This window comes from Aegilops tauschii, chromosome 4 (assembly GCF_002575655.3).
Source record: "Aegilops tauschii subsp. strangulata cultivar AL8/78 chromosome 4, Aet v6.0, whole genome shotgun sequence".
NCBI classification, from domain to species: Eukaryota; Viridiplantae; Streptophyta; class Magnoliopsida; order Poales; family Poaceae; genus Aegilops; species Aegilops tauschii.
Genome location: NC_053038.3, coordinates 117,057,189 through 117,070,850, shown reverse-complemented (window position 1 = coordinate 117,070,850; position 13,662 = coordinate 117,057,189). Strand labels below are relative to the sequence as shown.

The following is a 13,662-nucleotide window of genomic DNA, read 5'->3' as shown; positions in this document are numbered from 1 at the left end:
TCTAATTCATCTAACTAAAACTAATTCTAAAATTTCTAACATTTCTATATATATAACTAACATTTCTATAACAAAAAAACAGAAAAATTGCTAACATTTCTATAAATATTTCTATAACTTAAAAACAGAAAAATTTATAACATTTCTATATAACTAACATTTCTAATATTTCTATAACTAAAAAACAGAAAAATTTCTAACATTTCTATAAATATTTCTATAACTAAAAAATAGAAAAATTTCTATAACTAAAAAACTAAAAAACAATGTGTGTGTGTGTGGACATGGCGGCCGGGGCAGGAGCTCACCGGCGAGGCGACGGGGGGCGGCGACGGGGACGGCGACGGGCGGCGACGACGGGGATGGGGACGGGGCGGTGACGACGGGGACGGGCCGGGCGGGGACGACGGGACGACGGGGCGGGGCGCGGCGATGACGAGGACGGGGACGGGGCAGCGACGGGGACGGCGACGACGGGGACGGGGCGGCGACGGGGGCATCGACGAGGGGTGGCGACGGGGCCGACGACGGGGTGCGGCGGGCGACGGGGCAGAGGAGAAGCAGATGAGAAACTGATGTTTTTGAAGTGTTTGCTTATATAGGATGGGCCTTTAGTACCGGTTGGAGCGACCAACCGGTACTAAAGGTCAATTTTGGCCAGGCCAAGCGGCGGGAAGCGCCCATCTTTAGTACCGGGTGGTGGCTCCAACCAGTACTAAAGACCCTCCCTTTAATACCGGTTTGAGCCACCACCCGGTACTAAAGGTGGTGCGCTGGCGCAGGTGCGGTGCGTCATGTTTAGTCCCACCTCGCTAGCCGAGGGGCGTCCGCACTGGTTTATAAGCCCCAGTGCGGTAGCTCTCTCGAGCTCCTCTCCAAAGCAGGCCTACTGGGCCTAAATGTTCTGTGCTGCCCTGTGGGCCTACTGGGCCTTTGCGGGCCTACATCCTCGCCCAACAACAGGTTGGGTTTCTAGTTGTATGCAGGCCGCTGTGGCGCAGTAGGCGGGCTTTTTTATTTTCTTATTTTTTTACTTTATTTATTTTTGTTTTATTTATTTTTGAGTTATTTTTGCTGTATTTAGAGTTTCTTTGTGAATATTTTTGCTTTAGGTAAAAAAATACAAACTTTCTATTAGTGCCGGTAGTTTACAAATTTGATAGTTTACATTTTAAATTATTTGAAATTTGTGTGAATCACTAGTTTGTGAATAACTTAACTTTGAAAATAGATTTTTCAGTGATTCTTTTTTTTATGTTTAATATTAGTGTGTTTTATCATTATATTCAATTTGGTAATGCTTAGGTTATTTAAAAAATGAAATGCCTTTGTAACGGATGACTTTTCGTCCGAAATCCTGATACTTCGAAAGAGATTGTTCATTTTGTACACGAAGTGCATCCAGTTTTTGCGGTAACCCTCTCTACTTTTTTGCACATGCTATGTGCGTGAAATTATGATACCATGCCAACTTTCAACCTTTTCTGAGTTCATTTGAAATGCTTTTCAATTTCAGGGTCATTTAGCTGAAAAAATCAGTAAATGCATGAAAGAATTTGTTTGCACATAAAATTTCTTCGTGTTTCAAATGCCAAAACACATAACTCCCCTAACTATTATAGAGATTCCCTCCTGGGTGTGAAACACAGAAGAAAGTGATGATAGTGAAGCCGATCGCATCCCAGATCTTTGGGTGTGAAACATTTTCTTCGCGTGTGTCCCTTCGCGTCGTAGCCATGGAAAATCTTCATCATTTAACTGGATGCTCGGGTCAATATTCACTGTGAATGGAGCAATTTCATCAAAATTTTCATAATCTTCTGACATGTCTGTCTTGTCATCCACTCCCACGATGTTTCTCTTCCCAGAAAGAACTATGTGGCGCTTTGGCACATCGTATGATGCATTCGCTTCCTTATCTTTTTTTCTCGGCTTGGTAGACATATCCTTCACATAGAAAACCTGTGCCACATCATTAGCTAGGACGAATCGTTCGTCTGCATACGCAAGATTGTTGAGATCCACTGTTGTCATTCCATACTGCGGGTCTTCCGTTACCCCGCCTCGTGTCATATTGACCCATTTGCACCGAAACAAAGGGACCTTCAAACCACGTCCATAGTCAAGTTCCCATATCTCCTTTATGTAACCATAATATGTTTCCTTTCCCGTCTTGGTTGTTGCATCAAAGCGGACACCATTGTTTTGGTTGGTGCTCTTCTTATCTTGGGCGATCGTGTAAAATGTATTACCATTTATCTCGTACCCTTTGAAAGTCATTATATTCGAAGATGGTAACTGGGACAGCGAGTACAGGTCATCTTCAATAGAGGCGTCATGCATGGTACGTGTCTGCAACCAGCCGGCGAAACTCCTGGTTTGTTCACGTGTAATCCAGTCATCAGACCGCCCCGGGTGTTTGGAGCGTAGAAAATTCTTGTGTTCGTCCATATACGGAGCCACCAAGGCGGAATTCTGTAGAACTGTGTAGTGTGCTTCAGTGAGAGAATGTCCGTCCATACATATTTTTGGATTTCCTCCTAGCGTGCCTTTTCCATCCAGTCTGCCCTTATGCCGCGATTTAGGAACACCAATCGGCTTAAGGTCAGGAATAAAGTCAATACAAAACTCAATGACCTCCTCATTTTCATGGCCCTTGGAGATGCTTCCTTCTGGCCTAGCACGGTTATGAACATATTTCTTTAAGACTCCCATGAACCTCTCAAAGGAGAACATATTGTGTAGAAATACAAGACCCAAAACATTAATATCTTTGCATAGGTGAACTAGGACGTGCGTCCTGATGTTGAAGAAGGATGGTGGGAACACCAACTCGAAACTGACAAGACATTGCACCAAATCATTGTCTAACCTTGGTATGATTTCTAGATCGATTACCTTCTGAGAGATTGCATTGAGGAATGCACATAGCTTCACAATGGCTAATCGAACATTATCCGGTAGAAGCCCCCTCAACGCAACCGGAAGCAGTTGCGTCATAATCACGTGGCAGTCATGAGACTTTAGGTTCTGGAAATTTTTCTCTGCCATGTTTATTATTCCCTTTATATTCGACGAGAAGCCAGACGATACCTTAATACTGAGCAGGCATTCAAAGAAGATTTCCTTCTCTTCTTTGGTAAGAGCGTAGCTGGCATGACCCTGATGTATGCCGTCTTTTTCATGCATACGTTGCTGGTCCTCCCGTGCCTCAGGTGTATCTTTTGTCTTCCCATACACGCCCAAGAAGCCAAGCAGGGTCACGTAAAGATTCTTCGTCACGTGCATCACGTCGATTGCAGAGCGGACCTCTAGGTCTTTCCAATAGGGCAGGTCCCAAAATATAGATTTCTTCTTCCACATGGGTGCGCGTCCGTCAGCGTCATTCGGAACAGGTTGTCCGCCAGGACCCTTTCCAAAGACTACCTTCAAATCCTTGACCATATCATGTACATCAGCACCAGTACGATGGCGAGGCTTCGTCCGGTGATCCGCCTCACCTTTGAAATGCTTGCCTTTCTTTCTTACGGGATGCCTGCTCGGAAGAAATCGATGATGTCCCAGGTACACATTCTTCCTACAATTGTCCAAATATATACTGTCGGTATCATCCAAACAGTGCGTGCATGCGCGGTATCCCTTGTTTGTCTGTCCTGAAAGGTTACTGAGAGCAGGCCAATCATTGATGGTCACGAACAGCAAGGCCTTTAGGTCAAATTCTTCCCCCATGTGCTCATCCCACGCACGTACACCTGTTCCATTCCACAGCTGTAAGAGTTCTTCAACTAATGGCCTTAGGTACACATCAATGTCGTTGCCGGGTTGCTTAGGGCCTTGGATGAGCACTGGCATCATAATGAACTTTCGCTTCATGCACAACCAAGGAGGAAGGTTATACAAACATAGAGTCACAGGTCAGGTGCTATGGTTGCTGCTCTGCTCCCCAAAAGGATTAATGCCATCTGCGCTTAGACCAAACCATATGTTCCTTGCGTCATCTGCAAACTCCTTCCCGTACTTTCTCTCGATTTTTCTCCACTACGACCCGTCAGCGGGTACTCTCAACTTTCCGTCTTTCTTACGGTCTTCTCTGTGCTATCGCATCGCCTTGGCATGCTCTTTGTTTTGGAACAAACGTTTCAACCGTGGTATTATAGGAGCATACCACATCACCTTGGCAGGAATCTTCTTCCTGGGACGCCCGCCCTCGACATCACCAGGGTCATCGCGCCTGATCTTATAGCGCAATGCACCGCATACCGGGCAAGCGTTCAAATCCTCGTACTCACCGCGATAGAGGATGCAGTCATTAGGGCATGCATGTATCTTTTGCACCTCTAACCCTAGAGGGCAGACAGCCTTCTTTGCTTCGTACGTACTCTCGGGCAATTCGTTGTCCTTTGGAAGCATATTCTTTATCATTACCAGCAACTTTCCAAATCCCTTGTCAGATACACCATTCTCTGCCTTCCATTGCAGCAATTCCAGTGTGGTGCCCAACTTTTTCTTGTCAGCTTCGCAATTCGGGTACAACAATTTTTTGTGATCCTCTAACATGCGCTGCAACTTCTTCTTCTCCAAATCACTTGCGCAGTTTCTCTTTGCATCGGCAATGGCCCGACCTAGATCATCAGCGGGCTCATCTGACGCCTCTTCTTCAGCTTCTTCCCACATTGCCGGCTCAGCTTCTTCCCGCATTGCCGGCTCAGCTTCTTCCCCCATTGTTGTATCATCGTATTCAGGGAACCCATGGCCAGGATAGCTGTCGTCGTCCTCTTCTTCTTCATTGTCTTCCATCATAACCCCTCTTTTTCCGTGCTTGGTCCAAACATTATAGTGGGGCATGAAACCGGACTTAAACAGGTAGACGTGAATGGTTCTTGACATAGAGTAATTGTGATCATTCTTACAGACTAAACATGGACAAGGCATAAAACCATCCGCCCGCTTGTTTGCCTCAGCCGCAAGCAGAAAAGTTTGCACGCCATTAATGAACTCGGGAGAGCATCGGTCATCGTACATCCATTGTAGGCTCATCTTCATTACACAACACCGAATAGACCAAATTAATACAAGTTCATACATAAAGTTCATACAAGACTTAAATGCAACAAACAAATAACTCTCTAACTAAAGAATTTAAATGCAACAACAAATGCGATCAAGATCGCAACTAAGGTAACAATTGATCCAACAGCATAATGATACCAAGCCTCACTATCAATGGCATATTTTCTAATCTTTCTAATCTTCAAGCGCATTTTCTCCATCTTGATCTTGTGATCATCGACGACATCGGCAACATGCAACTCCAATTCCACCTTCTCCCCCTCAATTCTTTTCAATTTTTCTTTCAAATACTTTTTTTCTCTTTCAACTAAATTTAACCTCTCGACAATAGGGTCGGTTGGAATTTCCGGTTCACAAACCTCCTAGACAAAAATATCTATGTCAACTTGATGGGCATAATTTGTCATAAACACGAAATGCAACAACTAGTTTTAAAAGAGAATATACCACATCCGAATCATAACAAGGACGAGGGCCGACGGGGACGGATATCAAAACCATGGCACTATGTATAACAAACAACGTACGGGTAAGATAATTATACGAGTAACTATATATCCAAATCACACAAACATCAATTTGGTAATGTAAAACATTCATGAACAAGAGGCTCACCACAAGGTGGTGCCGGCGACGGAACGGTGCGGGCGATCGACTGTGGTTACGACGGAGATTTAGAAGGCACTAAGTAAACCACACCTACATATGCAAACTAAGTGTTATTTTTGACCTCAGATTGCATATAAATCAAATACTAGCACATATATTTCCTCCCAAATTACTAAACTCATAAATTAATCACTATACAAAGCATTGCAAGAGCTAATCTAGCAATGAGAGATGAAAGGACAAAGTTGCTAACCTTTGTGATCATTTGAATGGATGGGGGCCTTCAAATCTTGACAAATTTTGGGCAAAATGTGTGATGAGCTCGAGAGGAAGAGGGGAAGAACAGAGAGGAGAGGGGAAAGGGGAAGAACAGAGCGAGCTCGGGTGGACGAAGGGTTTATGTAGGACGACCTTTAGCACCGGTTCGTGCCACGAACCGGTACTAAAGGTGCTGGAGGGGCCCCGGACTGACAACATCCTGCCACCACTTACTTTAGTACCGGTCCGTGGCACGAACCGGTGCTAAAGGTCGGCCACGAACCGGTACTAATGAAAGCGGCCGGCTAGCCGTTGGAACCGGCACTAATGCACACATTAGTGCCGGCTCAAAAGCAAACCGGCACTAATGTGCTTGACATTTGACCCTTTTTCTACCAGTGGAACCAGGTCTTCTTTTTGTTTTTTACCCCAGCAAAAGTAGTTCATTCATGAACTATGCCAAAGAAAAGTTTATTCATGAACTTCATCACTTGGTCATCTAAACTACAGAGAGAGGAAATCATGTATGTCATCTGTCCATAGGAGCTGGATATGTAGATTTATCCTATTTTAAGAATTGTAACAGAAACATCTTGTAAGTGAAAATAGAGTTATCATAAAAAGAGAACAAAGAGCAGCTTTGAATATAACATGTCCACTGCAGAAATTCAGTTACCATGTTCTGCGCACAAATTCAGTTAAAAAGTTAAGTGCCCAAATTCGGTTAACACTGCAGCAGATAAAAAATTCAGTTAAGTGCCAATAAAACAAATAATTATCACTTGCCAATACAACACATAATGTGCAGATAACATTTGAAGTTAAAGAATCCAGTCACATAATGTGCAACATATTCAGTTAACTGTTGCAAACATATTCAGTGTATGCAGTCTAACAAAAATTCAGTAAACATCTCGAACTCCAACCTTACTGAACAAATTGATCAGCGAACATCTTAGCGAATCTGTGCCTAAAACGATTGATCTGTTGTTTTGATCTTACTTTTTCACACATAAAGCTTCCTCGTTCTTAACCCCCAGTAAAACCCTAGCTTGAATTGCCAAACAGGAGAACTAGATCCTACAAATGTAATGCATACAGCAAAAATCATTTACTCACAATGCATACGTGAATGAATTAATTGTGATCGCGCCACCATACAGGAACCATACCTTGGTGATAGGCGGCACAGAAAAGACAGCGGGGAGCAGAGGAGAGAAACGAGACAAAGAAGAGAAGATACTAACCATATGACGGCGCTGCTTCACCCGGACGTCGACAACGCGGGTCGTCCATCTCCTCTGACGACGGCCGCCGTGGCGCACCGCCTCTCCGTATCCGCCTCAGAATGGTCAGGAGATGAAGCGGTTAGGAGACACGCGGCGGCCACAAATAGACAAGATTTGAGGGGGGTTTGGGCAAAAAAGTCGCTCACGTGTCGCTCTGAAACAGTGCAGCTCGCTGACAGTGGACCCATACATGCCGAATACGCATGCGCTAGAACAGAGCGACCGTATTTGAACCAAATAACAAGTTGTATGACCGAAAAAACGTATTATCAAAGATCTAGCACAAAACTGCACATTCGACACAAGTTTAGTGACTACCAGTGATATTACCTCGATAATTTTCTTTCAAGAGGGGTGGTACCGAGAACAGATCACTTTCTAGCTAACGAACTAACACTGCCAAATTTAGAGACAAATCAAGATGATCAGCGCGTTACAAGATTGTTACGTGCCCGCGTCCCCGTGTCCGTGTGACGCTTACTCGCTCTGCTCTAGTGGCCAAGTGGCATTTCAGCTCAACTGCTCACGTATATAATCCATGAGCGCTCAAGCTAATTCTCGCATCGATCCTCGCCTGGTCGTCTCCGTCCTGTGGAGCTAGCTCGTTGGCTCATGGAGTTCGTCGCCTTGACCGTGACAGTGCCCGAATACGTGCCCGACGAGCGGGGCTTCGAGGCTCACAGCCGCCGGCACAGCACTAGCGGGGCCTTCTTCGCCAGGTCACGGCCGGAGCAGAATGCCGCTGCCGACGATGCCGTGAGGGCTGCCGGCTGCTTCTCCGGCTTCGACCCGGCGTCAGACGAGGCCATAGCTGCCCTGCGCGTGCCGGCGGCGGGCGAGATGAGGGAGGACGGTTGCGCGGTGTGCCTCGAGGACTTCGAGGGTGGCGGCGACGACAAGCTCAGGGCCATGCCCTGCTCTCACTGCTTCCACCAGCGCTGCATCTTCCGGTGGCTATCGGTCAGCCGGGTCTGCCCCTGCTGCCGCTTCCCGCTGCCGTCCGCCGACGAGCAGCGCCTCCTAGTCCTGGACGAGCAGGCGACGGGCCCCAACGCCCGAGCTGAAACCAACTGACGATTAATTTGTTGATTTATGTATCTATCTATTGACAAATTAAGGATCAACATGGACTGGTTCGGGGCCATGATGCGATTTATTAAGAAATGAAGAAATGGTTACATGAACAAGGGTCTCTGTTCTACATCCTTTTCAGGCCAATCAGCATGGGCGCGTTACACACTAGACCTAATTACCCAGTTAAGGAAAGGAGGAATATTAGCAAAAAAATGTACATAGTCTATGAACAATCCCCAGAGAACCAAAATTCGTCGCGCCATCGATCTCGGACAGAAAGAACGATCCAACAATCCTGTTCCTTCAGCCAGTCTTCGGTGGGGAGGTGCCAAGAAGTGATCACTGCACGTCCTCAGTGAAGGCCCTGTAGATGAAGTCCCTGAACCTCTTGCAGTACTGCTTGGGGTCGACGGCCGATATGGAGTTGGGATCATACAGCTGAGATTTGTAGGCGTGCTCCAGCTTCTTGCTGATGTCGTAGTCTTGCAGGATGTCGATGATGCCGAAGAAGAGGACCACCTCCCGAAATTCTCCCGTGGGTTCACCGATGAGCGGCGACTCACTCTCGGGGTTCCGCACAACATTCTCCACCCTCGACTGCATGGCGATCCCCAGTTTCGCTTTCCTGCAAAGATCACAGCATGTTGTAAGACTTGGAAGATTCTTCAGCTGAGAGAAGTGATCTTTCAGTTGGTAGTTGGTTTGTAAGCACCGCTTAGTTGTTCAGGAACAGGGTGGTACCATGTTCAACTGAAGAAGTGCATCACATTGATTTACCTTTTCTAAAATGCCTAGGTGTCTTACATTTATACTATTTACTAAACCCAATATTGTCATGTCATCAATAATTTAAAAAAAATGGTAGCGAGCAGGTACATTGGAATGGGGAACATACTTATTTTGCTCAGAATCTTCAGCACCACCGTTGTCAGCATTGCCGTTAACTGTAACAGCAAAGAAGGAGACAATTTTTCAGGCTATTTCCCAGAGTAGTGTTAAACGTGCAGTCATAAGAAACGAAGTATTCCATGGGGGATCATATCCTTACGTCGATCTTTGAAGTGAATGCCAACCAAAAGACTATAGTCCATGATCCTCTCCTGCTCTAGTAACTCACAATCTTTGTCCACTTGCCTGGTAATTAAGAAGCACAAACCATGATACAATGGATGTTAAGTCTCACTTTGTGTTTCCTCTCACGTTTTTAAGAACTTCCCATAGGGCTTGCTTTGCATTTTTGTAATATTTAAGGCATATGAGAATACTACTAGTATTCCATCATAACCGGATGACACAACAAAGCATGTGCACGCAATTCAACATATGTAGACATTCACCTGCAAAACTCCTGGAACCAAGATCCTCCTAACCGGAAAATGAAATTGAGATCAAGATCCTTCAAAGTGGTGTGCTCATCGATTTGATCGAGGGGCTTGTCAGTCATGCGACCTTGTGACGATCCTTTCAAATCGAAACGACGATGAATCCCATAGTGAGAGCAGAAGAGATTCCCCATTATGACAAACCGAACCTGAATGAAGTAGCCACAAAAGATGAGCAGATGCTCAGGCATATTTCATCCTTGGTGGTCATTCTTCAATGAATTCATGTATTTTCAGTGTATCCAAACCTTTTTCTGAATAGCTCCAGTGATTTTAACACAGTGCAGGCCAAAGAACTTGGTCACTAGGGTATGTTCAAAATTGCGAACATGCTTATAATAGGCTGGAAGCATCCTAAGAAGCACCTGATCATCATAACACACAAACCACAAAATCAGATCTTAAAATGACATGTTCAATGATATCTTAATTTTGAAAGCTAGCTAACTGATTGAGGCGAGGAGTGAACAAAGTTATAAGGAGCCTACTTTAACTTCTGATTTCTTCATGGTCTTGATCATGTACTTGTCATCGTTGGTGAGGTAGAAGAAGCTTCCACTCTTTCCGGGTGACGATAGTTCCCGAAGCGCGTCGTCACCGCAAATGGAGATCATGTAGTCTGCTGGGTCGACGTCAAAGAGCTTGCGCAATGTCCTGGAGTGAAATCGCACAAGAACAAAAATGATAATATCATCATATAAATTGCTTCTCATGCACAGATGGCAAGCACCCCCTCAGTCCTCGAAAGCTGATCTTTTGGGCATTTCGTGCGGTCTTCAAGATGTAACTCTGACCATTAAAGTTATTGAAGTATATAATTACAAAATACTTAAACCCATTATAGTTTATGAAAGTTATTTTCAAGACAAATCGATTTGGACAAGTCAAGTGATACATTATTTACATAATGTCATCATGTATAACTAAATAGGTGATTAAAGTTCTAAAAGTCGGGCCATCAGTAGGACCAAAATGTCATCATCTATAACTAAATAGGTGATTAAAGTTCTAAAAGTTGGGCCATTAGTAGGACCAAAATGTCATCATGTATAACTAAATAGGTGATACTCACTAACATAGTTCCATCAAGATGCAAGCAGTCACCTCAACATGCAACCATGCATTGATACAATCTTTTAATTATATTTTGCTAATTATATTCAATAATTTTTTTTTGCTAAATATTTAATATATTTTTTACAAGTACACAATAAATAAAAACAACAAATCATGTGTATTTTCGGTTTCAGTTTTCTTATTGTCGATCCAACTATATAAATATCTCAGACAACTAAATCCCATTGAAATATATTGCAACTGATTCCGAAGCTACATGTGGGGTATTTAATAAGTACTCCCTCTGTCCCAAAATATAAGAACGTTTTTAACATTACACTAGTGCCAAAAACGTTCTTATATTATGGGACGGAGGGAGTATTTTTAAAGACTCGTGGTAGTACTATTATTGTTGTACTAGTTAATGATGAGCACTGATATAATCAATCTAAGGGTTCTCACTTGTAACAAACTTACGGTCATTTCAGTAGGCACCCCACAATTTGCATATGGTTGAAAAATATTTCGGTGGCACGCGAATTCAAAGGAAACCTAAATTTTCTCAAAACATGCTTGGATGCAGTCAATATTGGTCATTTGATCAAATTGAAAAGTGAAAAAGGAAATCCGAAAGTTGGAACCATTTCGGACCTGAAGACCAGTGGGCAATAGTCCTTCCACCGGAAATCGCATGACTGGTGAGGCGGCGTGTGCTTGGATCCTTCAGGAGGAAACCTGCTCCACACCTTCTCCTTGGGGTCAAACGCCGACGATTTGAGATCCAGCGAGTTGGGCGCCGAATGCCTCCCCACGGCATGCCTGATCGAACCCCAAAGAAATTCAGTTCTTTTCCTCTCAATGCGATCGAGAGAGAGAGAGAGAGAGAGAGAGAGAGAGAGAGAGAGAGAGAGAGAGAGAGAGAGAGAGGGCGGCGGCGCACCTGATGCCAAGCTGGAGGTTGAGCATGAGCTCGTAGTTCTTGTGCCCCTTGGATATGGTCTCCCCCTGCTTCTTGGCCGGCTTGGGCGGCGCGCGCATGCACGACGTCGCCCGCAGCCACGCCCTTTCCACGGACGCCGCCCTGGCCTGGGCCTCCTCGCTGCTGAGGCTGGTCTGGGCCTGTGCCTGGGCCTGGGCCTGCGCCTGCGCATGGGCCTCCTCCCCCTCGGCGGCGAGGTCCATGTCAATCGACGACACGCTGCTCCCCCTGTGCGCGCCGGACCTCCTCCCTTGGATTTGCTCCGGCTCCGGCGGCCGCCACACCGGCTTCTTCAGCACCGCCTCCACCCCGGGCCACGTCACGATCTTCTCCGACGGCAGCAGCGACGCTGCCTTGCCCTCCGTCACCGCCAGCTCCTCCAGCAGCTTCGTGATCGCCTCCCGCGGCTCCCGCGGCGGCATCGGCACGGCCGGCCCGCCGGACGGCGGGTAGAACACGCCGCCCATTGCGTTCGTCTCGCCGGACTCCTGCTGGCACCACACGCCGATGTACATGCCGCCGTCCGCCCACCGGAACGTGCCCTGCCCCTTGGGCTTGGCGTCCTCCCACGCGCCGTCGTACCGGTCCCCGTCGGCCCATATCACGGTGCCGCACCCGTGCATCTCCCCGGCGCGCCACGTGCCGATGTACTCGTGCCCGTACCGCCAAATGTACCTGCCGTGTCCGTCCTGCCGCCCGTCGCGCCAGTGGCCGTCGTAGACGTCGCCGTTGGCGTAGGCCTGCGTGCCGCGCCCGTGCCGGAAGTTGTTGGCCCAGTGGCCCGCGAACGTGTCCCCGAACTCGCCGATGTAGGTGCCGTGGCCGTGCATGTACCCGCCGGCGAGGTCGCCCTCGTAGGTGGCGCCGGAGGGCCAGGAGAACTTGCCGCGCCCGGACGCGCGCCCCTGGCGCCATGATCCCTCGTACATGCTGCCGTCCGTCCATAAAAACTTGCCGGAGCCGTCCGGGAGATCGCCGCGCACGCTGCCCTGGTAGAAGTCGCCGCTGGGGAGCAGCTGCTCCGAGTGGGTCTCCGGGCCCGCCTCCTCGTCGTCGTCTTCCTCCTCCTCCTCGTCGGTGTCTTCCTCATTGTCCTCGATGTCGCCGCCGCCCGTGGCATCGTCGTCGTTTTCGACGACGTCGTAGCCGTAGATGGTGTTGGAGGAGGCGACGGAGAGGGCGACCGCGGGGTCGCCGTCGAGGGCGGGGCTGGTGGCGGGGAAGACGGAGCTGCCGCGGCGGATGGCCATGGTGGTGTTAAGCTTGCGGATGCCCGCCTCCCACAGCCGGCTGGCCGGAGGCGGGAGCTGGTTCATCTTGGCCCCCGACATGGTGGCGTGACGTGACATGTACGTAGTGATCGATCGAGTAGAGTTATGTTGTGTTATTAGCAACTAAAACAAGAAGAAGGATGCGCGCTGCAACGAGAACGAGGTCATGGTCAGGACGACGTCGGAGGAGGAAGCCATGGCGAGTGTTTTGGGCGAGGGACGCCGGAGAGGGAAATTAATGCTGGAGGCTGGGAGGAGTTGTCGGGGAGGAGGAGAGCTGGACATTTGTACGGAGGCCAGGCGTTGAAACTTCATCTTTTTAAAGCATTGTCTTACTTAACATGCACTCGTGCATATATTATGGACGACAAATCTGCCATGCTCTCGCCTCTTTGGCTGAGAGATGGGTGTCGATCGACATGCAACTGATACGGACATACCACATGATGGGTAGAAAGTTCTTTTCTGATGTCATTTAACACTGTTAAGGCTTAAAATGGACTAAAGTGTCATAAAGGGCATAAATTTAGACTCATTGTTATACAGGAAAAAATATATTTTTCAGTGCCAATGAGAAAACAAAATGTAAGCCAGTGGTTAAATAAGGAATTCTCTCATATATCTACCCCTGGCGCAGAAAAAAGTGATCTTAACGTTGTTCATGCTCTTCGCAT

The 13,662-nt window shown here is 47.0% G+C and overlaps 2 protein-coding genes across 2 annotated transcripts; one reads left to right on the top strand and one right to left on the bottom strand.

The window, feature by feature from the left end:
• Nucleotides 1–7,803: 7,803 nt before the first annotated feature.
• On the top strand, nt 7,804–8,362 carry LOC109749223 (E3 ubiquitin-protein ligase RDUF1-like). Its single transcript, XM_020308200.3, has one exon. The coding sequence runs from the start codon at nt 7,839–7,841 to the stop codon at nt 8,298–8,300; it is 462 nt and encodes a 153-aa protein (XP_020163789.1). The 5' UTR covers nt 7,804–7,838; the 3' UTR covers nt 8,301–8,362.
• Nucleotides 8,363–8,638: 276 nt separating this feature from the next.
• LOC109749224 (uncharacterized) lies at nt 8,639–13,066 on the bottom strand. The gene is made up of 8 exons (XM_020308201.3): nt 11,679–13,066; nt 11,390–11,557; nt 10,171–10,336; nt 9,931–10,047; nt 9,638–9,831; nt 9,349–9,434; nt 9,196–9,244; nt 8,639–8,925 (listed from the first exon to the last, which is right to left on the bottom strand). The coding sequence occupies exons 1-8, from the start codon at nt 13,064–13,066 to the stop codon at nt 8,640–8,642; spliced, it is 2,454 nt and encodes an 817-aa protein (XP_020163790.1). The 3' UTR covers nt 8,639.
• Nucleotides 13,067–13,662: the final 596 nt, after the last annotated feature.